This window comes from Anguilla anguilla, chromosome 1 (assembly GCF_013347855.1).
Source record: "Anguilla anguilla isolate fAngAng1 chromosome 1, fAngAng1.pri, whole genome shotgun sequence".
Lineage (NCBI taxonomy): Eukaryota > Metazoa > Chordata > Actinopteri > Anguilliformes > Anguillidae > Anguilla > Anguilla anguilla.
This window is the reverse complement of record NC_049201.1, coordinates 63,399,988-63,426,886: the sequence shown is the minus strand read 5'-3', so window position 1 is coordinate 63,426,886 and position 26,899 is coordinate 63,399,988. Positions and strand designations below refer to the sequence as shown.

The following is a 26,899-nucleotide window of genomic DNA, read 5'->3' as shown; positions in this document are numbered from 1 at the left end:
ATTCTCTCTCTCTCTGATTATTATAAGTTAAAGTAGTCTTGTATTGTTTCACAGTTGAGTTTGCACGTTTTGCAAGCTGTGTGTTTCTTTTAAGTTACCAGCTCACTTGGTGGCTGGTTTAGTGATTGCCAGGTAGCTAGCCAGCATTTTTGTATAGCCGTTTCCGTGGATAAAATCGCATTTATAATTGTTATTTTCTGTTTACAAAAAACATGTAATTCATATTCAGGGAGATAGCCAACTACTGGCAAGTTAGATGACACGTGTAGCCGTTTACTAATACCATAGCACCATTTCAGGCTGGAAAATAACCCGTTAAACCAGAGAAATTGCCGAGTTGTCTTAGAATCTTTATCGCAGCAGAATGCAGCAGGGCTGTGAGCGTCGGCATAGGAACGGAGGCCGCAACGAAACTTCAAACGGGTACAAGAGCAGTTTTAGAATGTCATTGCATCGTTTTTGCAGCCCGGATCAATATCGGCGTGACAATACCAAATGAGACATTTGAATTGGCGTAGGAACCGGGTGGGACGTGTCCCCCTCAATGCTTGTAAAGAATCGAATTATCCCCCCAGCCATAACTGATCCCTCTCTCATGTAAAGCTTTCATACAATAAAGGCTGCAACAGTAATAAAAGATGACTTCAAAATTATGCGGAAAGGTCTGTAACGCCTGTAAACATAACACGAATTATTGACTCCCCTCTTCACACAGTAGCAATGGTTTACCCCCATGGCCACGAAAAGTTTGAGTTTACAAAAGCACTAATGGGATATGTAGTCAACAATTAGAGATGGTTGCTCAAGCAGATCATACTATGGACTTCACTTCCCATAACCCTTATAGAAATAAAAATGGTAGGAAGAAATTTTAGAATAGCGCTTCCGATTTTGTTTGTGTCGAAAGTTCTGCGACGGAAACAGCGATAGGTTTACCAACTAGCATCTGTCCAAAATGTAAACAAGCCAGGCAGTTTTCACGGTCGGGAAAACTTTTATGACAACATCAGTTAAAGTCAGTGACTCACAGCGGTTGAAAAGAACGGTAACGGTAATCTTATATTTGTAACGTTACCTATCAATATGCCAGCTAACACCAATGTTACCTATCAAGTTGTCAATGAATGAACTATGATATCTGATAGTATGATAAGTACCCTAGTTAATAGCTGTCGGTATACTGTCTGAATGTGATGTTCACTTAACTTAGAAAACTACCTGGCGATAGCTGCACTCGGTTGCTAAGCAGGGAATTAACGTGACTCTCCATGTTGCAGTATTGGTATTTAGGCAATGTTTTGTGTAACGTTATGGACACGTCTTGTAAAATTACAAGTTTGCTTTAGCTATCGATATCTCTTTTTAACGTTAGCTCCCCTCAATATTTAGAAAATGTGCATTTGTCCCCCTGAATTTTGTGTTTTCCTTTACATTTCCACCATAAATTGATGCAGAAAAGGCACAAATTGGTGCATTAAAATTCACAAGAATGCAGGAAATTAAGTGTTTAACACTCAAAATTTCCTGGAGGACGACCCCCGGACCCCCGCTTAATGTGTTTCGCTTAGTGTTACAGAGTTTAAGCTTTTCTTTTCTTTTCACGGGGTAATGGCCCTGGACCCCCATACAAAAAGTGGATACTGTAAATGTAATCCTTTTGTCTCCCCCCCTTCCTCAAAATTAAACTACGCCCTTGTTTGCATACCCTATAGGAAAAGCAACTTTTTTGTTGTTGCCCACCCAAAGATGACATCCTAGTAACACCTCTGACTAGGTGGGCCAGAACTACATCGCTGGGCATTCACATTTGGGTGTGGTGGTTGAGTGAAGAAAAATGGGTGGGCCAGGATACCCACCCTGGCCCACCGACGTCTACACCAGTGCGCTAAGCTACTACCAGTTGCTGTATCACGATGCATTAACCTAATACTGCCATTTTGTATGGGTTTTTTTCCACGGCAAGAACAGATCTACTATACAAATGTGATCAATATTATTTATAGATGGCTCTTGTTCCAGTCTCAATACTGTGCCCAACAGACATGTTTAATTTCAAATCAGGGTTCTTAAAAGAATAAGAAATGTTGTAGAATATTTTGGTACCAAACAAAAAGTATTTATCTGTCATCAGTACTTACAAACCACTATTGCTTACTTGGCAAGATGACTTGTTTATTTTTACATGGATAGTTTTGTCACCATTTGTCACTCATAACCCTGTCCCTAACCAACCACAATTGCCCACATACATAGGATACTGTCTGTGGTCCTGAATAATAATTTCAAGAAAACTGACATTTTTCACAAATTAGTTTTAAATGTTATTCATATTCTACTGCATCCTATTGACTAATTGTATTTTAACAGTTTCATAATCCAATGAAAACAAAGGCACAAACAACGGCATATAGGGACTGATAACCATATTAATATGTCAAGGGGAATAGACAGTTAGCAAAGCCATCTTTACAGAATTTGTTGAATGACTGGGCTCACAAGACACAACCCTGTGCGTTGGAGAAAAAGAAAGATTATAAAATATGCCATCTTTACAGCAGTGCAATGGTTTTAGCTAGAATCTCTTGATTTGTGCTGTGCTCAAATTCAGCATTCAGACTAGTTAACTTGCTTTTGGAGTGTAGTCTTTGTATCCTGGTATAAAAGATTATCAAGATTACAAAAGATTTTTGTAAAATTTCCACTATAACTTTATGTCCCCTGTACAAACAAGACTTGGGTAATTAGGTACTACACAGATAAATAACCACTGATACCAACCATTGGAATTTTTTTTTTGTTTGCTTTTAAGCTCCATTTACCATTGAAGAAATGAATAATAATCAGAATTAATAATGAAATGTCTTGGGCTCAGATGTATGAACCTGGTTTGCAGCACATAAATCTAAAGCATGCATATACATATTCACCACTGCTCAACAATCCATCCTATATTTTATTCAGCACACCAATCACTCCTGGTGTCCCAATCTTACCTATGTTACCTTACCATTGCACTAATTCTTAAATGACTTTTACTGCTACTACTGTACTACTACTGTAATTATCAGTTTAAAAACAACAATAAAAAACATAATAATAACAAATGCTATACAATGTAAAAGAAGCTAATTTGGTGCTCAGTTTGCATCCGTCTATCGCATTTCAACTGACTTCCCTTTAACCACCAAATTTTATAGATGGCCAAAGCCAAATGTACAATGACTGTATATGCAGTTTTTTGTGAACAATTTTTTATTAAGCTAAAAATGTACAAAGATATTACCAGTGCCAGTACAGCCTCAATGTAGACACACAAGAACATGTGCATTTACAAAAGATTAACAACCAACTTATAATCGCTCCACCTCCGCACCCACAAAGGAAACTCCCATACAAAACTCCACTGGACTAAAGACAAAGACAAAAGAACAAAAGAAATCAGCTTAATAAATAATAGAGGACAGACTCAGGAGGTCCACTGACTCATATTCCCAGGAGCAGCGTCTTCAGATCCTCCACCAGCCTCTCCCATAGAATAATACTAGGCAGAATTGGGTGGCAGTGTAGTCTGGTAAATGGACTGCATTTATATAGCGCTTTTATCCAAAGCGCTTTACAATTGATGCCTCGCATTCACCAGAGCAATTAGGGGTTAGGTGTCTTGCTCAGGGACACTTCGACATGCCCAGGGCGGGGGATTGAACTGGCAACCCTCCGACTGCCAGACAACTGCTCTTACCTCCTGAGCTATGTCACCCTAATCTAATGGTTAGGGAACTGGGCTTGTAACCCAAAGGTTTCTGGCAGGACACTGCAGGGTACTTTACTTGAATTGCTTTGGTATATATCCAGCTGTATAAATGGATACTATGTTAAAAAAATGCCTGTAATGTATTAGGCGCCTCGGTACGTTGCATCTGCATGGACTGAACCCTCATCCATGAAGGTCAGGGACTCAGGGCCCATTTTCAAAAGGTCTTTCTTCTATCTTTGTGCAATCACTTTTTTAGCCGCCGTTAAATCCGCCAGGAAAGTTCTAGCTTTTGTACGGTGAAATGCCAATCGAGAAAAGTCATTTAGAAAGAAGACCGAGAGAGAGACCAAAATGTCTACAGATAAAAGGACAGACAAATTATCTACCACCATTTCCCAGAATTTATGAGCCCTCAGACATTCCGATGCCATATGAAAGTATGTACTGTACACGCTCTTATCGGCAATTCAGCTATGGTACATTATGATAAAAACAGATTCCTCCAAATTACATCAAAGGCAAATTTGTTTGCTTGCATTTGGATGGAACACAGACTGTTTCTGAATGGAGTGATAGTTCTTTGTACATTATTCAATTGCTATTGTTTACTGAACGCTTTGAGAAACAGATTTAGGTACTGAGGCGTTAATTGGGATTCTTTGGGGATATTTGCAAAGTCTCAGAGACCACTGAGGTTGAACTAAATCCAGTGAGTCAATTACTCTGTTCTGCCACTGTTGAAGGACTAGCCTCTGTATTTCCTCGTGGTGCATTATAAATGTTACATGCCCTGCAGCGCTACATCTCAGACTGCTTTTTAATATTCATTTATGGAGAAAAGAATTTAGCCCAGTGGTGTTACACTCAGCTCTGGGAGATCTGCAAACATAATGATGCTGTTTTGCATCACTGCTTGTTAACAGAATCACTGAAGGCTGAAAGCTCAGCAATGGAGACAATGCATACAGGATTTACATGATAAAAAAACAAGTTAACTGACACTTTTATGAAATATTTGGCATTAAAATGTCTGACTCATCCTTGCGAGTGTAATCAAATGGGATTTTCTAAACTGCAATCCATCCATTCTCATTAATAGTACATGAATAACTTCAAATGTTGATTTGTACAAATTAATCAAATGCAGGCTACCTATATTCCTTCAGCTGATGCAGAATATCTAGCATCTAAACAGTATATAAATAGTGTGATTCTGCCAGATCTTAATTTCTCTTCTAGTCTGAAAAAGGAATGCTGCAGACTAGGAGTGGGTAAAATTAATTATTTATGAAAATGGTAGGTTTTTGTTTTTGGGTGTTTCAGTCTAATCCAATCAGTCGGTCTTTTATATCTTTTGAAAAGTATTCTGTGTTCTTTAATCCTGTCCACGAAGGTGACATCATTATTGTTGTTGTTCCATGATGCGAGGCAAACATGATGCAAGCAAACACTGCAGAAGGCCAAATGCGAACATGACTGCGAGTATGCTCGCAATATATAATCATATAACGATCCAATTGCTGAGGGTTTGGGAATTGATGCAACAATTACTGATGTAAAGTTGTAGTCAGTGGGCATCCCCCCCCCCCCCCCCCCCCCCCCCGCAGTTTTTCCAATAGTACTGCTGGAAGGAGAAAGGGAACATTGTGTGATGATCATTATAGCAAGGTTCACTACTGTATAATGAATCCATTACAAAAATGTTGTCCCCTGGAGTCAGATGGAATAGGAGATGGGGTTATTTTCCCAGCATGGACAGGATATTTATTTTTGTCAGTTATTTTGTTTCATATATTTTATGTGTGTTCATTTGGCCTGCTCAACAGGCCACTGTGCCAGGAGGACAACAGTCCCTACACCCCCCCCCCATGCAAACTCATACAGACCTTCAATATTTTTACAACTCAAATGAACATATTGTATTCTGTATGTACAGTATGTTTGATCTGAAATGGCAGCACATCAGGACAAAGGCAGAACAGCGACTTCATGAATGCCACAATGGTGTACAGTATTTTGTTTGTATAAGTTGTTTGCTTGTTGGGTCAGGATTCAGGGATTACCAACACTTGGTTGTTACATTAAGTCCATTATGGAGTTCACAAGGCCTCATGCTCCAATAACCATGGACAGTGCTATTGCCAGTAGAAATGTCCTTTTTCTCATTGGTGTAGAACAAAGAATATGAGCGTGCACCTGCCACCTCCACACTGCATTGCTGACAGGTTTTGTATGGAATAAAGTGAATATTTAATTTCAATACAACACAGCACAGAATAATTCAGTGTGCCTCAGAGGGCCTTGAGGCAAAAGGAGAGGACTTATAGAAATCCAATCGCTTGTGCAGCAGTGCAAAGCAGGAATGCTGCTCTCTTTAAAAAGTGCCAATTAAGAAAAACACGGAAGGAATGCAGGAGGCCAGCCAATCACTCCTGGGAATCACAGCACTGAACCAGAAGATATAATGTATGCTTTAATGTAACGCATTGACAACATACATGCTGTGGAAAATATGCAAACTGTTTGTCAGAAGGATGTATTTTCCACCAAATATTTCTCAAAAGACTAAAATTTATATTGTTTATAATAATGGCAATAAACAGCAATATAAAGATAATAATAATCACAGTAGCTCAAAGATTGGATCTCATGTGTGCCCCTGATGCAGTGGAGCATACTCACACAGACGAGAGAGAGAGGCAAATGAATCAATATTATGTTCAACTACAACCTTTACAACTATACTTTGTATTGATTTCGCAGGTAATAATTAATGTTTCTGTAGTTTTTTTTTTTTTTAATTCTATAACTAGCACATTCTGAAATTAGACCGAAACACAACTTGCACAGTAAATAAGAGTTAAGAGTAACGAGTCCCCAGTGCAGTATCCTATGCTGTTTCAAACCTCCTGTTCACATAAAAAATTACTCTGACAAGCATTTTTCAACAGTCCTGAACTGATAAAGAAATCTCAAGAGCCTTTCTCGTGTTCCACCTGACAGCTGCAGCAGCCCATATAAATTACTTGCTGTTCTGGGCTTTGTAATTTATTGTAGAATCAACAGAAGCGCATTTTACTTATTTATTTATCTAGCCTGGTGCTTGGTCATTTCAACAGGAAATGTTTCAGATAGGAGGAAGAGAGCGACTCTGATCAAATGAAGTTCAGCGCTGAATAAATTATTACGTATATACGTAGTTGCCAGACTCTCGTCATGCAGTAGGGCTCCACAGTTCAGAACTGATATTTAAAACGGCAGCGGATCAGTTAAGCAACTCAGTAACACAACTCCTTGTATTTTTTTTAAATTTATTGTTCCTTAATGATGACGACTTTTGATTTCTCCGATGTGGAGGCTTTTTTGGATTGTCACCCGGACCTTTTCGAAGAATACCTTATTCGCAAAGGAAAATACGATACTGTGAGCAGGTGGTTGAAGGAGCACCAGCCGCCCAAGGTGCCGCTGGTGGAGGATAAGCGCAGCGCCGCTAGAGATCCCTTCTGGCCCACAAATCCTGACGGGCTCCAGCGGCGCTCCTCACATATGGAACTCAGACGGAACTTCGCCCGTTCCAAAGCAATGACAGCGCACCGAACCTACGATGAACACGTAAGCCTCAGCGCTCACGAGTCCCAGTCCAGCATGCGCCGCCGCGCGCTTCTACGGAAAGCCAGCTCCTTACCCCCGACTACCGCGCACATTCTGAGCGCCTTGCTTGAATCCAGAGTGAATGTGCCACAGTACGCATCCAGCGCTATAGATTACAAATACAGACTTAAGGAGTCTAATGAACGGGAATTCTTCCTAGAGTTAGTGAAAGATATCTCCAACGAACTGGACATGACTAACCTCAGTTATAAGATCCTGATAAACGTATGTATCATGCTGGACGCTGACAGGTGCTCACTTTTTCTTGTCGAGGGACCCTCTCATAAGAGAACGCTGGTGTCCAAGTTTTTTGATGTGCACTCGGGAACAACGGTGCGGCCCTCCTCCAGCACCCTGAACTCTAACGAAGTGCAGGTACCTTGGGGGAAAGGTATAATCGGATATGTAGCCGAACATGGTGAGACTGTCAACGTCCCTAACGCATACGAGGTACAGTTTCTCCATACGTTGCAACCGAACCTTACTTTGTTAATGTTGTAGCACAGCTTTTAAAATATTGTATGCTCAACACAAACACTAAAGCTACAATTACACTACTACTACTACTACACTACAATGTGTAACACTATCATTTCTAACGATAGTCATATGCACTTTATTTAGAAATATGTACATCAAGCAGGATGTAGTATGAGCAAAATATCTTGTCAAATTATCATGACAACCAATAACTGTGAAACCTGTTGATACATCAGAGTGTAAATGAATTGGTTAACATGATAACACGCTTGTATCTCTGACCACTCCTGAAGTGTTTATTAGCATCACAGCAAATTTTGTAGATTTTTGCACAAAAATGTTTTTAATCTGGCCAGAGATCGTAATCGGAATGAAATCACATTCCTTATTGGCTCTGTATCATATCCGATCACTTCTGAAACTGTGGATATAAAGTTCAGTTGTCGGACACTGGTATCAGAGAACCACAATAGCATAATGTTTTTGGTGAATTTAGCACTTAAATGAAAAGTCACTGACTGGCCAAATAGGTTGCATACATTGGGCCTCATTTATCAACCTGAGCCTAACGAATCTGATTGTAAATCGTTCGTAAATGCATTTACGCAAACAGTGTGAGGTTTATTAAAGTTGTCATATTGTCAGTTTGTTCGTAGTATCTGAACAGATTTCAGATATGCAGTAAACTGTTCGTATCATGTGCGTAAATGAACAAGCGCAAATCCGCATTAGCTGCGACCGCACACACGCAAGCATCCATGTGTGCATGTATCCACGCACACACCCTCACACAATCACGTGACCTCTTCTTTGGTTCATGACCAACCTTTCCAAAACTTGTGAATTCATTCGGGAGTTATGCGCCTTTTTGTGATAGGCCACGCCCATCGCCACACACCCTCGCACACACACGTGACCTCTTGATGACCTCTTGAACGTGATGTTACAACATTGAGGCATCACCACCAACAACTAGTTTATTTTAAACGTTCAGTTAACATCCTGAGGGAGTCTAAATCTAAATGTAGTGTAAAGAAGCACCTGTAGTTATCAGAAGGTGGTTGATGACTTAGCAGCCCAAAATAGGTTGGATAATTCATTCAAGTACTAAAAATCTAGAGAAAGGAAGGGGTGTGTTCCATTACTTTTCCCTCCTCATCTCTTTTCCTCCACTCCCCCACTAGCCTCATTACATACATTACATTACATTTATTTAGCAGACTCCTGGAAGTATGTGGAGGAAAGGAGGGGAGGAGAGGAGTGGAGGAAATGAGAGAATGAGGAGGCATGAAGACAAATGGGACAGTTTCTTCGTCATCAGAGGTGACGGGGACTATTGATGAAATAGCCTTATTGTAATCATTATATTTTGCAGAGTGCACAGATAGTCCCATAGCCAATGACATATCTTACATGCGGCCAGCCCATTTTAAGCTGCGAAATAGCTTGTACGTTTCAAATACAATTGCTACAGTAGCCCACAAGCATGAACCTGGCATTGCAGTTCTTGTTGAGACAATAATTCATATGTAATCGTCAATATTTGATCAAAGTAAACATCTCATAGTATGCAAAGATTACAATTTACTGTAATTCCAGAATATCAATGTGCTTGATGTCTACAAATACACAGCGCTAATTTCATTTCCAAAAGAAAGTGGACACCCCTTGTAATCAGGCATACAATCATGCAATCTCCATTGACAAGCATTGGCAGTAGAATGGGATGTACTCAACAGCTCAGAGACATTGAACATAGCATTGTCATAGGATGCCACCTTTCCAACAAGTCAGTTCATCAAATGTCTGCCCTGCTTGAGCTGCCCCAGTCAACTGTAAGTGCTGTTATTGAGAAGTGGGAACATATAGGAGCAACAACAGCTCAGCCATGAAGCAGTAGTTCACACAAGCTCACAGAACAGGACCCTTGAGTGCTGAAGCATGTAGCACGTAAAAATCATCTGTCCTCGGTTGCAACACAGAGTTACAAACTACCTCTTAATCCATAAAGAAATGGTCTGATTTTGGTGGCCTGCACAGAGCCCTGACCTCTACCCAATCAAACACCTCTGGGATGAATTGGAAGGCCCACCTTGAGCCAGGCCTTACGCTCAACATCAGTGCACAACCTCACTAGCTCTAGTGGCTGAATGGAAGCAAATCCCCACAGCCATTTTCCAAAATCTACTGGAAAGCCTTCCCAAATGAGTGGAGGCTGTTATATTGAAAGGGATGTTTAGATAGTCACTATTTGAAGTATTTATGTGTATGAGTAAGAACAGTGCAGAACAACAGTTGTTTCTCTTTTCCTTTGACCAATTTTAGTACATATCATATATTATAGTGTCACTGTTCTCATATTCTACTTTAATTCAATATTTCATAGGAGAAATATACATGCCTGCAGTTCACAACTAGTATTTCTGTATCGTCACTTTGAGCTGCTTATTCCTAATTATGAGCTTTATTTGAAAGCTGTAATCAAGCAAAATAATATAATTTATTGGAACATATTTAAAAGCTTGAACTGCATTTAGTGAAATAGATTTTTAATTTTGTATTATTTTGATTTGAAGTTTTGAAAAATGAGAGTTACACTTCAGCATTTAAAATGTAATTGTTTAACACCATATGAAAATGCAACAGCTGTCTGTGATTAAAATGTTAACTTATTTAGTCTCTATGGACATTGCTTCAAATACATTTTATACACTCAAATACTTATTATATTATATATTATATATTATATATATTAGTTAATGTCCCCATTTCTGTTCTAGGTTTGTCATTTTGTTAATCTGCAGTAATACATTAAAATATTTTTTGTTCAAAACTCTCATCTCTGTTAAAAGAATAAAAACAATGATTTAGTCTAATTAATCAAAGCCCTGCAGAAAACAGACAGTCCAATTATTTCAATTGGGTGTGGAAACCCACATTTCCCCGAACATCTACCTTTAGCTTTATTTCCCATGGAGCTGTAGTGGAGATGTTAACTCACTGGAGATGTTGCCATTGCTCCAGTTGCTTGCATATTACAGTCCCACATCATTATAACACCGCTACTGGCGCCACTCATGGCTCAAGCACCCCGTGAATATGGACTGAGGTCTGTTAGTGGAATGAACCTGAGTAGGTTTCAGGGTCTGGCAGTGTGGTTTGTGAGAAGAAGAAAATGTGTACGCTGCTGAAGCCTGGAGCTTGGCTTTCCTGTTGTTCTCCCATGGTGAGATCTTGACCTTGGACAGGGACTGTAACAATAACTGGTTTTTGGATAGGGGTTGTATAGACACAACAGAGTAGGAACAAGAAAATGCAAGCACCCTTTTCATTGGCTTGCTCGGTCTCTGTATTCTTGCTCTGCATATTGTTCATGCCTGCATGCCACTGCTTTTGTAACTCATCCGCACCCTTGGGGCGATGGTTTTCCAGGCATTGAGAGAGGTACGTTTAAATAGGTCCTGGTAGAGTTGTTTCAGGGATTTCTTTGTACATTTTTTTTTTTCAGTATTTGATTTTCCTTTTTTTGAAAAGATTTCAAATGCATTTATTTTCTGCTGACGTTGCAGAGTACTGTACTCGTCACTCAACATTTCTGGGCCTTCATCTTGCTGTCTTTACAGTTTGATTCTATCATCTCAGTTGTGTGAAATCTGCCGCTCGCTGATGGTCAGAGGAAGGCCTCGCGTTCATCCTGACGTGTTGAGCTGTGAGCCGACATGCTCTCACTCAGTCACTGGGCTCTTACGATCCAATTAAAATTCCATTTCTGTTTTCAATAGAACGCTGTGTTGTGTTCCTACCGCTCAGACTGCTAGTGCATGGTATTTGCATCGGTTTTCTGTTTTTATTTTTATGAAATCTGCATTCCCCTGTAGGATCATCGCTTCAGTGATGAGATCGACAAGCTGACCGGGTATAAGACCCAGTCCATTCTGTGCATGACCATCTGCAACAGCGATGGTGATGTTATTGGAGTGGTGCAGGCCATCAACAAAAACCCCAGCGGGGCGCCTTTCACCGAGGACGATGAGAAGGTGAGCCCCTTCCCCTTCCATCTTTACAGCTAGATATTCACCACATTTCATTTATTTATCTAACATAGACTTACTAGTTCTTTTCTGCGAGATACATTAAGATACATGCATGCTAAAGGAGCAACAAGTACAAAAACAACATGCATCCGCTATGAAAAATTATGTGGAAAATAAACTCATATAACTAACTAAACCAAAACTGGTGTTAGTCACTATTTTGGTTATGTTGTATTTTTAGTTTGAGATGAAAGAAAGGAGGTGGGTCTGTAGTTCTGGTTCCTAGATTTCAATTTGCAAGGTGTTATTTTTTTTCTACTGGGACCAGGAAGGACATTGTTTATTGCTTACTTTAGTGAAACTGAACTGATCCATTTTAGTCGGGTTCACAGTACCTGAACAGTGTCATGATAATTGTTATAAAAATGTAATGTTCAAATATTTGAATAGTTCAGATTTATGTTTTAATGTATATTATATATTTTATGTGTGAAATTAGCATATTGTCACAAAGGAATGTACATCATAGGTTTTAGAGCCCATCACCATAGTGTAGCTAATAATATTTTTTTAAAGAATATGTTTGTGGATATTTATAGCAACAGAATAAAGTGTAGTTAGAGATGGGAAGGAAAACTTGAAGTAATGCTTTCCCAAAGGTGGCCACCAGGGGGCATACTCAGGTCAAGCATGGGTAAAAATCCACAGTGAGCATTTGTGGAGCAACTGGGGATGGATGTTATGCTCTCTGCTGGTGATTTCACAACCAGTGATCCACCCTGCTGATGCAATGTAAGCTTAATGTAAGCCTTTTCAATAAAAGGCAAAAACATTGCCTCAGTGCTATGTGCTATGAATTTGTATTGAATTGAAATTCCACTATGTTGCACTGTGTTGCAGTGAATTTTATTGGTATCAATGTGCATCATGATTTCACTTGTGAAATGAAATACTGGCCTGTTTCTCACGTACTGTAGTACAGCCAGTTCTGATAAGATTCCAAGCCTACTGCTCACATAATAATGACAGAGAGCCTGTTTATAAATCCATTCTTGTTTCTCACATGTAGTGAGGTGAGAAAGTGGTGAGAAGGCTCATTTGGCCTGCTATCTGCCATGTCATGCAAGCACCATGTACGGTATCATTCAAATTATTGTAATTGTTTAGTACACCCATCTGTAAACTGTTGGCAAGCATATGCAGTTACATTTACTGCTGCCTTTTTATTTATAATGAACTAGAGTATGCTGTGATTAATACACCAGTCAGGCTGTCTTGTTCGAAGACGCTGTGATTAAAATGCCAGTCAGTCTGTTACCTGATCAATACTTAATTAAGCAAAACTTATCCAGGTGTGATGAAAGCAGTCAGCATGAAAGGGAATGCTTGCTAATTGCATAATTAATGAAGAAGTAACTGACTTTATTAATGACAAATGAGTTAAACAGGCAAAGAGCAAATATACCTATGAAAAAGGAACGTGGTTAGATAAGATCTGAATGGGCCGCAAATTCATTCATCAAATCTGCCAATTCATATTGAACCGAATGTCCTGCTTACATAATGGACGTAATATAGCTCATCAGATGCAACAGGGCAGTAAATTAACCAATTATTACAACATTTTTATAACAACATTTTTATTAGAGCCTGTTGTTAAAGTAATATTTGCATTATTCAAATATAAACGGTGACCATTCATTGAAGTTTTCATCCATGGCTTTATGTGGCGATACTCACAGACTTAAACTATGAAGCGTTGTATTATTAATAGTGTTGTATTTGCACTGACATGGAACACAGGAACACTATGAGGAGAGAAAACAGAGAATACCTATTTTATATCCAGCACTTGTCTGTATATATTTTTGTGTTTATCATGGAACTCCACACAAGCTGTACAGTTGTGTTGGATCTTGGCTGATGCCTGCTTCTCCCTCCCAAGGTACTGCAGATGTATTTGCCATTCTGCGGAATATCGATCTCCAATGCCAAGCTGTTCTCCGAGTCCCGCAAGGAGTATGAGAGGAGCCGGGTAAGGAGAAGCTCCGTGCCCACAAAAGCATGCTCCTGCACCTTGATACAGACTCCTGTGTGTGTGTGCGTGTGTGTGTGTGTGTGCGTGCGTGTGCGCGCGCGTGTGTGTGCGTGTGCGCGCGCGTGTGTGTGTGTGCGTGCGCGCGCGTGTGTGTGTGCGTGCGCGCGCGTGTGTGTGTGCGCGCGCGCGTGTGTGTGTGCGTGTGCGCGCATGTGTGTGTGTGTGTGTGCGTGTGCGCACGCGCGCATGTGTGTGTGTGTGCGTGTGCGTGTGTGTGTGTGCGTGTGTGCGCGCGAGTGTGTGTGCGTGTGGGTGCGCGCGCATGTGTGTGTGTGTACATACGTGCATGCATGTGTGAGTATGTGTGGGTGTTACAGGGCCGCAGCACTGGGCAGAGGTGTTGATGTTCTCTGCTCTGTTGCCCCAGGCTCTGCTGGAAGTGGTGAACGACCTGTTCGAGGAGCAGACTGACCTGGAGAAGATCGTGCGGAAGATCATGCAGCGCGCGCTGACCTTGCTGCAGTGCGAGCGCTGCTCTGTGCTGCTGCTGGAGGACATACACTCACCTGTGAGATACCGTCATCTCCCACCATCCCACGTGCTCCTCCTCCTCACCCTCACCCTGCCCCTCCTGCCCACTTTCTCCAGCCTCCCACATGTCTTCTGCCTACCCTCACTTCCCACCTCCAATTCTCCCCCAGCCTCCTCTTCCTCATTGCCTGGCCTGTGTCTTACCTATAGGTGGTGAAGTTCTCCAAGACTTTTGAGCTGATGTCTCCTCTGTGCAGTGCTGACCATGACATCAGGTGCGATATTCAGCAGCCGTGTCCTACTGTAAATACTGTATTTAGACCAGGTATTGAGATCCTAATGTATTGAAAACAGCTGTGCTGACTTTCATGTGTGTCTCTTTGACAAAGTCAGCATGGAGAAGCTATCCTGTTCTGATTGGCTGATCAATAACAGCATTGCAGAGCTAGTTGCATCCACGGGTCTGCCTGTTAACATCAGTGATGTGTGTCAGGACCCACGATTTGATGCTGAGGTGCGTACTGCTCACACATATTCACACAAAACTGTCTGATGATGTGTCTTCTCTTACACATGCTCTCCACATACACACACATACACACACAAACACACATACATACACACACACACTCAGCTTGCTAACACAGTGCTCTCTCCTCCAGGCAGATCAGGCTTCCGGGTTTCATATCCGGTCAGTTTTGTGCGTGCCCATTTGGAACCGAACCCATCAAATCATTGGTGAGTCCCTCCCCAACTATGTCAGTGCAGCTTTAACTCTGCCAGTGCTCCAGATAAAGTCTAGTTTAAAACCACGTGCTTCATGTCCGGTTCATTGTGATCGTATCTTCCTCTTATCTGTCTCCAAAGGGGGTGAATCCCGGTTTCTCAGGTCTTCCCCTTTGCCTTACTGGGGTTCCTCACTCGTTCATGTGTGAATGAGCTGAACCTTTGTCACAAGGCCTAAAAGACATGTCTTCCCACAGGGGTGGCCCAGATCCTGAATCGGCTTGACAGGAAGACATTTAATGATGCAGATCAGAGGTTGTTTGAGGTGAGCTTGATTTTCCCATCCTTGGATTTCCTTTTTATTTTTCAAAAGGAAAGATTACAAATGCTGAATTACAGCTTATTTTGTTTTGCCAGCTAATCTTTCAGCTGTTTAAGTGGATACTTTTAAAGTTGCTCAAGAAAAGAGCATCCTAGCCAAGCTTGCCCCAACCCTACACTCACTCTCTCTAGAGTTTCTGGAAAAGATAGTTACAGTATGGGTCTCCCGTGACACATGGAAAGTGAAACTGATAGTGTTGAAAAATCTATGTTTCTGTTAGGCAGTACAAAAAAGTGTTTTTCATATGCTTTCATATGGGGTTTCATATGCATTTTTAAAGGTTATATTAACATAACATAAAATAACATAAGAATTCACCATTTTTCTGCCACTAAAGTGGACCCAGCTTGGTTTACCTACAAACAAGATAGTATCTAGTACCATTTTATTTCATAATTTCTACAAAACTACACATGGACACATGGGCAATTGTGTCTAAGAAGAAATGTGTTATTTACTAACTGTACAGTTCACGATAAAGGATAATATTATCAGTTTGAGGTGACATTGCATTTACATTTTCATTGCTTGAACTTAACTCATATTTGGCTAATAATTTTGGAGAATTGGAGTCACAAATGAATTAAGTGGTATCAGAGCTATGAATTATTGCCTTAGTGTACTAGACAGAATTAGAATTGGTTCAAATGTATCTGTTAATTCCATAGAAATTTCCTTTATGAGTTAAATTACTATGAAACAACTCATTTTTGGTTACCAACTACATAGATTTAACTGAGATTGCTGAGGAAAGGGGTAAAAACATTGTTTTGGTAGTTGCTGGGAGCATGGTGTGAGGCTTGCAGGTTTGAATCCTTGTGGGACATGCTCCTGTGCCCTTGCTCAAGGCATTTAACCAGAGATACTTTAGCACATATTATGTGATTCCATTGTATGCCAGCAATATGAATAAGCTTTACATTATAAGAAGGACTGAAAAACAAGTAAGCATATCGTATTCAGGTTTGCCTCTGTTTTCCTCAAGGCTTTTGTGATTTTCTGTGGGCTGGGAATAAACAACACAATGATGTACAACCAGGTGAAGAAGACCTGGGCAAAGCAGTCTGTGGCTCTGGATGTGAGTTCTCCCTCTATTACACACTGAAGATATCCATCGATCACTTCTGATTTTTCATATTAACTTACACCGAACGAAAGAAACAATGCCTCACCACATGCATATTTAAATCTGATTTCAGTTATTCATGGCAAGCATTCCAGCTCATATTGAATGAGAAATGAGCCTTTATTCAGGGTTATGCACTGCACGGTGCCCCTGCTGTGGTCTGCTCTTCTTTAGCAGGAGATGTACATGGAGGAAAGGAATGTCTCTGCAGCCCACACAGAAATGTTTGTCGTAGATTGAGGAGTTTGTGTTGGTTGTTCAGCATCTGTTTTCTCATGGTGTAGATGCTCTCCTATCACGCCACATGTTCCAAGGTGGAGGTGGACCGACTGAAGGTATATGATGAAAAGACTGCGGTCTCCTGAGGTTGCCTGTTTTCATGTGACACCAGTTATCGTATGCTAATCCAAATAAGTATGTACTGTACCTCCGTGTGTATGTGTGTGTGTGTGTGTGTGTGTGTGAATGCATGCGTGTGTGTGTATGTGTGCATGCAGTGTGTGTGTGGGTGTGTGCGCATGCTTGTGTATCGTGTGCGTGTATGTGTGCCTGTGTGTGATGTATTGGTGTTTTGCAGGTAATATGCTTTATGTTTTGAGGAATGCAGTCAGGGTGTTGTGGGTGATTTTTCTGAGTGTTGGTTGGTGTGGCCTGCATGCGTGGGCTGTGTGTCTGTGTGGAGGTTATTAAAGAAAAGGGAGTCTCTTTCTCTCACTCCCACTCTCAGATGTAGTGTACATAATAAATTATACAACACAAACCATCACAAGCGCATGAGAGGCCTTGATAAAGGTATTAAAGTTTAATGCATTCAGCCAAATTGAATATGTTGAAAAAATCTTGGCCAGCGCTCTCCATGTCATCTTTTTGATGACAGCTGAGATTCAATGTATGATAACATTTATAAAACCCACACTATATCAATGAAAGGATAGTTATGATAGCTAACAGCGAACAGCTAGAATATAAATATTTGAAAACATCTGTCATGGCTCTCAAGGTCATTCTCTTCAGCACGCAGATGTGATCTCGGTACACTGCGGGTAACAGTAATTGTTTCTGATTATGTGTTGACGGGATGTTATTCTGGGTGTTATGTTGTGTTGGGCTGAATGTGGGATGTGCTATTGCTTATGGTGTTCATCAGATTTTTCTTCCTCCAGGCTGCCAAGATCCCTCTGAGCAGCGAGCTGGGTATAGACGAGTTTCACTTCAACGACTTCTCCCTTGACAATGACGCCATGATCACCGCCTCCCTGCGGATGTTCTTGGACCTGGGAGTGGTCCAGAAGTTTAAAATCGACTATGAGGTGAGGTAATAACTTGGCAGGCCTGAGGTCCCTACTGACCTGGACTATAAACAGACTATGGAATTTCCCCCCTTCCTGATTTCCTCTGTTATTGCATATTTGATGCACGGAATGGTTTCAGATCTTTAGGCAAAATGTAATACTACACAAAGGAAAGCACAAAAGGGGCAATTACTTTTTCACATGGGTGATATGGGTGTTTGAAAACATTTTTCATTAAATGAAATTTTTTTTAAATGTGTTTTGTGTTTACTCAAGTTCTCTTTGTCTAATACTGCATTTTGTCTAAAGATCTGAAACCATTTAGTGTGTGGCAAATATGCAATAATAAAGGAAATCAGGGGGCAAATATGTTTTCATTTCACTGTAAATAATTGCGATTGTTTGTTCACCTCAAAATCTTGTGACAATGAGGTTGATGTGCTCATTTGATCTCAAGGAATAGCCTAGAGCAGATATGACTAAAGACTCATAAATTCACCAATTACATAATGTTATTTGATATTACATCATCCAGGTTCTATGTCGCTGGCTGCTGACCGTCAGAAAGAATTACCGCACTGTTGCCTACCACAACTGGCGGCATGCCTTCAATGTGTCCCAGTGCATGTTTGCCATGATCAAGGTGAGTCTGTCTGCTTATTGTGGGATAAAGACCATTGGATCTGTATCTGATACAATTCACATTGTATCTGTTTCTGAAATCTAATGGAGACTAAGTATGTTTCTCTGCTGTTAGGTGAGGTTTTCTTGAGACACTACAGTCTTGGGTGGAGTAGCAGTGTCTAAGATACCTTTAGTTTGAAGTTTATAACCAGAACACTGCAGATTTGATTCATTTGGTTGTCACTGCCATTGTGTCCTTGAGCAAGGAACTTAAACATGAAAAACTTCCGTAAGCCTCTGGCTGTATACATAGGGCATATCGTGTGTGAAATCTAAACAGTGTATGTACAGTAAACCAAGTAAACTAGTCATTTATTGTAATGGTGATGCTGTCAGAGAGCAATTGCTACCATGGAGGTATAATAATGTTGTCTGCCTCTGTAGACTGCTGAGTTCCAGGATGTCCTATCAGACTCAGAGACTTTGGCACTGATGGTGGGGTGTCTTTGCCATGACCTGGATCATCGTGGCACTAACAACGCCTTCCAGGCTAAGTGTGTGACCAAAAAACTTCCACAATTAAGAATAAAGATACAACTTGAGAAGGACTTGAGATGAGGACTATGTGTGCTAATGCTGGTCTGCCTCTGCCCTTGCGTTGCCTCCTACAGGTCTGGGTCAGCCCTGGCACAACTGTACGGGACCTCTGCCACCCTGGAGCACCACCACTTTAATCATGCGGTCATGATACTGCAGAGTGAGGTGACCATGGGAACCAACCAAGCAGCTCGCTCATCCATCACTGCCATGTCACCTGGCAACTGCTAGTCAGCTGGCAACCACCTGCCACTCATCCTTCATCTACCTCTGGTCTGGCGATCATCTGACCTTTACCCACATCGTCGTGTTCTGGGCTGTCGTTGGTATTTAAATCATTAAATCATTAAGTCATTCACCATTGTCTCTCGGTATGATATGCTTGGTTCCGGTTATCAAGCGCTTTCATTTTGCCTCTTGTTTTGCTGTGCCATTGTCCTCTGTATATGTTCTTGAGAAAATGAGGCCAAACCATGAGCTTGCAGCACATTAACAGCATTGCAAACAGAAGCAGGTGAGATGGTTAACTATGCAGGAGTTTAATTAAGAAACGTATTTATCAGCAATCTGATGTCAGAGTCGTGAAGACCCTTGTCGTCATTGCTGTGGTCCCTATTGATTTCCTGTGGTAACAAAGGGAGATGGCATGCCCAGCCATCCCAGACTGATACTGTTAATGAGGTGCTCCAGATTGATGTGCATTGATTTTCAACCAACAGAGCAAAGCAGTGGAAGACCTCTCTTAAGTGTTTATTAAACCCTAAATGACTTGAGTTAATCAGTGATCAAGAGGAGGTAATTGGATTCTTTGGTCCAACAGCAACAAAACAATAAGATGCATTTTGTTTTAACATTCTGTCCTGGAAATTCCAGAAATGTTGTTCATTCGTTTTACAGGGTCATAACATTTTCGCCAACCTCTGCTCAAAGGAGTACAGCAACATGATGCAGCTCCTGAAGCAGGCCATTCTGTCCACTGATCTCACCCTGTATTTTCAGTGAGTATGCGCTCCTCTTGCACCGCTGACGCCTGTTCTGAGTGTGTTCTGTGAGCTGCTGCTGGGCACTTAAAGAACTGCTGATCCTCCAACCAGAGGGTTGCATCTTTTATTCCTTGGGGGCCTCCAGTTATACCCTTGAGCAAGGCACATCACCTGAATTGGATCAGTGATTATTCAGATTTACAAATGTAAAATACATTTAAAAAATGTTAATAATGTACGTATCAATAACATTGTCTGCCAAGAAAATAACAAATGCATTGTATTTTAGTACTGAATTATCGGGGGGGGTACCTTTGATCATAAAAATGTGCCTATTCAACATCAAGTTTAAAACACTCCTGGGGATATTTAATGATAAAATAGCAGGATGTGCTTGGTACAGTATATTTACTTAAACACTTTCTTTTTCAAATATTTATTTTCTAAGGTTAACTTTACGGTACATTTATACATGCATATTTAATAATAACTGAGCAAACCACATTGGTATTTCAGAAAAAGAGTTATGGAAGTTATGCATTTAAGCTGGAAGTTATGGAAGGATCCAATAAAGATGTATTCCTTAACAATAGTTTAAAAACACAGCATAGTTTAGGTACCTTTACAGCATTAGTCAGTCTGATGGTTCATTCACAGACATCTAAGAGGGATTTGATAGTTGGTAATCAAATCAGCAGTGAATCAGGTGCTTGATTCAAGGACCATGAAAACAATGGAACTATGAAAGTGGGCCAATTCATGCCTCCAGCTTACCTTATGATATCTGGGAATATCATGCATTAAACATCCTACTGAAATATGAGTGTCCCCTCCCTTATCCTCATCCCAACCCTTAACCCAAAAATTCTCGACTTGTGCTCTAACAATACAGGAGAAGAACTAAGTTCTTTGAGTGTGTGCTCTCTGGAGAGTTTAGCTGGAAGGACGAGGAGCACAGGGAGGTACTCAGGTGTGTGCTTGCTTCTTGCTTCTGCCCTATAATTTGCACATGCCCAGACCGGATCAGTGAATTTTACAAAAGCTGTCATTTGGTGATGTAATGATGCCAGGAAAAGGGGATTTGAATGCAGTTGGGTGGCTGGGTGAACAGTGCTGGTTCTGATGGGAGTTTTGGCCAAAACAGGTCCATGCTCATGACATCTTGCGACTTGGGAGCAGTGACACGACCCTGGGAAATCTCCAAACAGGTCACTCACCCCCTCGCGTTCTCTGTTCATGTCTTATCCACTTGTGTTTCCAGTTTCCACTGTTCTTTATGGCTCCTTGCGTTTGTCAATTGATTCATTTGAACATTTGCAGGTGGCAGAGTTGGTGACCAGTGAATTTTTCGAGCAGGGTGACAGGGAGAGATCCGAGCTGAAGCTGACCCCAGCAGTAAGTACCCATCTCAGAAGGTCAAGATGACATTCCTTTGGCTTTCACTAACGGATAAAATCACAGCTTGGGCTTTAGAATAGCATACTTTTAGTTACTGTACGACCATGAATCTCTAAAAAAGCATTTTTCTTTGACTTTTGGTGGGGAAGGGTTGAGGGTCTCACTGACTTGGAACAATGGGATCAAATATTCATTTGGTCTGAGTCACCTCCAACCCAGGATCTGTGTTCAGTGCTCACTTCAGTACAGCACTTTTGCATTGACCCCGTGCTTCATAAACCTCACACCGTTAGCTGTTCTTTGGGTGACCTTGTCCTGCCTGAACTTCTCAGACCCTACTGTTACTGCTGTCATGACTAGGGTCTCCAGTTTGTCTCCCCTTGTTTTGTCACATTGTACTTCATTCCTCCACCAACTAGAGGTCACAGTAGCCTCTTTGTAAAGCCCCTTCTCAAACAATTATTTTATTTGCACCACCCAAAGAATATAAGGTGATAAAGTGATTTCCACTGATTAAGCACAGATGATGATTGACAGCAATGTATACAAGCGACACTTGCATGCTACATTCATGATGATTACTTAATACCGTGGACATGCTGCAGTATTTGAAAATGTTGTACAGGAGAATGATGGGTTTTGTTAGAAGCAATGGAAAATGCCCACATTAAAAAGGAGAGCAGTTATATAACATTTAACTTGCACAAGTAGTTACAAATAAAAAATTAATAACGACTCCTTTAATTGATAAAGTTCTGAGTAACAATGAAAGCCAGCAGACTCTGTGGCTCTCCAGGACCAAGAGTGAGGACCACTGGCTCAGACATGCTTTTTTGTACCATTTAAATTTCCATGTTCACTTTCCTTCCTGACTCTCCCTGTATTAGGTCAACTAATTGTTTTTATAAATGTCTCAGTTAGAAACTCATTTGCACAATTAGTCACTTGACTGTGTTGTTGGAGTGCCTATGGGGACCCCCGGAGGATAACCATTGAAATACAAGTTCACATCCCTGCAGGTCACTTAGTAGAGACAAGCTGGTTGCCCTAGTCATGACATCTTCAGCTCTGAGGGGCTGATGTTTCTAATCATGAATCACTAATTATCTCTTGCCTTCTTGTCTTCCTCCCTCCTTTGGTCTGACTGACCCTTGTCCTACTAAGGAGCTTTGTACACACGGTGCTGTGTTGCTTGTTTTCAGAGTACTCTCTGTTTGCATAAGTCTGCTTTGCCTCCTCTGTGATGTGGCCGGCCTCTTCTTGAGCCTTGCATGGTTCTGATAAACCTGGCGCCATGAGGCAGGCGATACTCAGCCACACACATGTGAAAGTTTCAGATTCTCTGTCACTGCTCTACACAGGATTGTCTCCTGGAGCAACTTTTCTCAGGATTGTTAATGTCTGACAATCCAACTAGGATTGCTTTCCAGCTGTGATTTATTCCCGTGTTATGCTTTGAATATGTTGAATCGTGACTTCTTGTATTTACTTAAAGACTTTTTTTGCAAAAAAAGAAAGAATGTAGAATTTTCATGAAATAACAAATGGAACATACAGTATAATACACAAGTGGTGGAGAGGCAAAGACAAAATGCTTTTAAATCATATTGATGACTTGTATGTGTAAACATACGTTCATAAGTAAAAGCCATAAACAATAAGTATAAGTAATTTGACAAGTATTGCAATTAAAAGTCATGAACGCTGACCATAGCTGAGGCGTTATAAAGAGGCCTGCCATTCTTTGAATGTTCTTCTGGGGTCTTTTGTGGTTTCCTGGATGAGTCGCTGCACCCTTGGAGAGATTTTGGCAGGCCATGGTGGGTATTATGAATGTATTACAAGTTGTGTGTTATGAGGTGTTCTAAGACCTGGGGACAGAGCGTGTGTTTTCCTCATGGTTTAAGACTCATGACTGTTCTCTCTGTACAGGCCATCTTTGACCGGAACCGAAAGGATGAGTTACCAGCCTTACAGCTGGAGTGGATTGATGGGATCTGTAAACCTCTTTACCAGGTATGGAAATCACCTTTCTAGAATTCTGTTCCTTAAACGAGCCAAATCTTAGCGCATACATCCAATGTGAAGTCACTTTGTCATCAAGACAGCTTGTGGCCTCGTGTTATAGAATCTACCAATTTCTGGAATTATGCAGGAGGAATGAGTCAGTCAACTCATGCAATGTTAGTGGAGAAAACACTGTCTCAGATCTTCCAGAATCTCCCATAAATGCTCAGTTAGGTTCAGATCTGGTGACTACTTGGATAGAGACATAACTACTTGGACAGAGAACCCACACAGGCATGAGAAAGGCAAACCTACCCACCCCCAATCATAGGCATGGAAAGTAGGGGTGTTAAGGGTGTTGCAGCACCCTATGCTGTAATAATGAGAGTAGCAATATAGAAAATACCTTGTCGGTCACTGATCCTTAACATTTTAGTCGCACTATAAGAATAGAAAATTACGGTTGTGACCCAAACAGTTAGACAGTAGACAGTCTTGAACTGACTTTCATTTATATTTATATTTGAATCATTTATAGCCAGATTACAGAGCATTGCTGTAGTTGAGTTTAGACATTACAAAAGCATCCTCTAATGATTTATAAGAAACACCTGATTTAAACAAGCCACTCTGGAAAAGTTCTTAATATGTGTATCAAATGTGAGTCCGTGGTCAATGGCAATACTACACATTTAAATCTTCTACATTTTCTGTCTATTCAGTACATACAATGTTTGTTTCCCAGGCACTTGTGAAGTTGAACAGGAAACTGCAGCCCATGTTGGATGGAATAAATGCGAATCGAATGAAATGGGAGGAGCTTTCATCATCCAATCAGCAGACACAGAAAATCCCAGACCACAATCAACTGGCTGGAGAATAAGAGTACAGAAGGGATGGACTAATTGCAGTCACGGAGTGACCCAGACTCAGATTATGTTCATTCTGCCACAGCCCTTAATTGTTTAATTTAACTAATTATTCTGACAGTTAACTCTAATGGAAAGATAACTGTAGAACCAATAATGCTGTGAACTGCTTTTTCCTTCTCTGAAACTGACACAGAGTTGATCAGGGTAGCTATGGAGTAGATACTAATGAGTGAGTATGCACAAAATTCTCTCAAGCTGTAGAGGTTGGTGAGATGAAAATTGCTGGGGCGGAAAACTTTGATTATTGGTCTCCACCTGTATTCAGCCATTTTCCTTGATTTTCAATACAGCGATTCATTTTTAAAAAGTAATATCAGATATAGTTAGAAATGATAATTTTCTATCCAACCAATTTTCAGCTCTCCAACCACCACTGCTCTCAAGATAGATAAATACAAAAAAAATGTACAGAAATGTATGTGATATCTGTACTGGGTACAAATCAATGCAGGATAATGACATGAAACTGAATTACAAATTTAAACAGATTTGTTCTGCATGCTTGCATACTTTCAGTTGATTAAAATGCAGTATCACTGTGATTGATGTCAGTTATATATTGTCTTCGGAATGTAAACTGGCACAAAATATTGTTACTAAATTATGATTATGATTCATTAAATTGTTTATTGATATGCTCCAATTTGTTAATTGAGGAGTTTTACATACATGTTTGGTAAATCTGTGAATTAAGAAGTTTGGATTGCATGCACTACAGTCTTAGCATGTGATCAGTTTTCCAGGTGAATGCATTTTTGGTTTTAAGGGCTGCAGTTTGCTTAAATCTATTTTTTGTGATGTTTGTTATTTTTGTGCAGCTGCTACTGCATGTTAAAACTGTAAAACCAGCATACTGTACAGCCTCGAACTGATGAAATAACGCATTTCCTGCAAGTTTGTCCTGATTTTCATGCATGCATTATTTATGGACACCCTTGAGGAACATTAGATTTTCCAACTTGCCTACAAATGCAAACATTCTAAGAGAACATGCCTGGAATCATTCAGTTTCCATTGTGCCTCTGCACACACCTAAGAGAAGGAGCTGAATAACTCCAGGTATTCATGAAAGAACATCTGTGAGGTGTATCATATGAGGTACAGACGTGGAAGAAAATATCTGTGCTTATATTCCCTCAGGCAAAGTTTTGTAAGTACAGAACCCTGGTAGTGTGCATAGGATGATTCTTATGTGATTTTTTAGTAATCATAGGGCATTGCACCAGTGATTGATTTGTTATGCTGCATCAGGGTGGGATGCCTGTACAGTACATTTCTCTTCTCTAGAGTACAAACTGATGCAGACGGCCACTGTACTGTGCTATCTAGAGGGCTTGCAGAAGGCCTTTCAAGGGAAGACTCTGTTGCATTCTACATAACTTAATTTAAATAACACATTTGTGTTCTTGTTCTTCAGAGCATTCATTTACTGTAATATTCATTATATCATTTGTGGAATGCACTTCACTTCTGAATTACAGCTGAATGTAGATACTAAAACAGGTAAACCCCACTTAGAAGTAGGTACAGATACAGCATTGTTGGTGTGTTTACTGACCAAACTAGTCCCGGTTCTTATGACTGAAAGATACTTGTCAAATTGTTGACACCCCCCTGTACATATCAGGGTGGACTTGCTTTTTCCTGTCCAACAGTGCTGCTGAAGGAAATTCTAACAGAAAAAAAAGAAACCAGGGAAACAGTGAAAACAGTGATCTGGAAGAGAAATAGTGATGGATAAAATACATTTAATATTTTTATAATTTTTATCATAACTTGTCTTCATCTGTCAGATAAATATGAAACTATATTATTAAATTAACTAATGTATGTTCTATCAAGTTGGCTTAAAATACTTTTTGATTTGTTTGTTTTTAATGTTTAAAAATGTATTTTTATCTTTTCTCAATTTCCCTTTGAAATGCTTAACTACGTTTCCTATGTACCAATGAATTAATATCAAGACCATCTAATTCACAAGGTGTTTCCTTTTGGATATTGTATTTACTGTCAGTTAATTTATGGTATTTGTGCATATATATTGTTTTCAGTTGAGTTCATTCCGATTCAGACTGCAGATTGTAAAAGGCTTGGTTTGCAATCTATAAAAATGCATTTCTCTCCTTAGCAGTTTTGGTGTTTATGTATTTCTCATGAATTTTTGTTTGTACACCCCACATGCAGTTGTGTCATTTGAGGGGTGAAAAAGCTTGATCAGTTTTATCTGGGCTCAGTTGCTGCTATTAGAAACTGGCCAGTCTCTTTGTTTTTGTCCAGTTGTGTCCTCTAAGCTTCAGAGATCCCTCTTGATTAACTACTGCTTTAGATCTGTAGTACCAAGATA

The 26,899-nt window shown here is 40.4% G+C and overlaps 1 protein-coding gene across 2 annotated transcripts; it reads left to right on the top strand.

The window, feature by feature from the left end:
* Positions 1-6,914: 6,914 nt before the first annotated feature.
* Positions 6,915-26,678, top strand: pde11al (phosphodiesterase 11a, like). Of its 2 annotated transcripts, XM_035408417.1 has the most exons (20): positions 6,915-7,855; positions 11,764-11,922; positions 13,865-13,954; positions 14,385-14,525; positions 14,699-14,763; positions 14,882-15,002; positions 15,151-15,226; positions 15,472-15,539; positions 16,582-16,674; positions 17,007-17,057; positions 17,886-18,032; positions 18,550-18,657; positions 19,083-19,192; positions 19,310-19,400; positions 20,133-20,233; positions 21,111-21,188; positions 21,363-21,426; positions 21,539-21,613; positions 23,549-23,632; positions 24,369-26,678. In XM_035408417.1, exons 1-20 carry the CDS (start codon positions 7,079-7,081, stop codon positions 24,504-24,506), a joined length of 2,637 nt encoding a protein of 878 aa, XP_035264308.1. In that variant the 5' UTR covers positions 6,915-7,078; the 3' UTR covers positions 24,507-26,678. The 2 variants fall into 2 exon arrangements, with proteins under 2 accessions (XP_035264308.1, XP_035264318.1); XM_035408427.1 differs by lacking the exons at positions 6,915-7,855; positions 11,764-11,922; positions 13,865-13,954 and having other exon boundaries at positions 14,493-14,525; positions 14,878-15,002.
* The last annotated feature ends 221 nt before the right edge of the window (positions 26,679-26,899 follow it).

What these genes read in the sequence shown, in the direction of transcription:
- pde11al (XM_035408417.1), top strand. Translation starts at nt 7,079, where the DNA reads ATGATGACGACTTTTGATTTCTCCGATGTGGAGGCTTTTTTGGATTGT. An exon ending in CCGAACCCATCAAATCATTG is followed by an intron (nt 15,227 to 15,471) that starts GTGAGTCCCTCC and finishes GTCTTCCCACAG; the next exon opens with GGGTGGCCCAGATCCTGAAT. An exon ending in TGGAGGTGGACCGACTGAAG is followed by an intron (nt 17,058 to 17,885) that starts GTATATGATGAA and finishes TTCTTCCTCCAG; the next exon opens with GCTGCCAAGATCCCTCTGAG.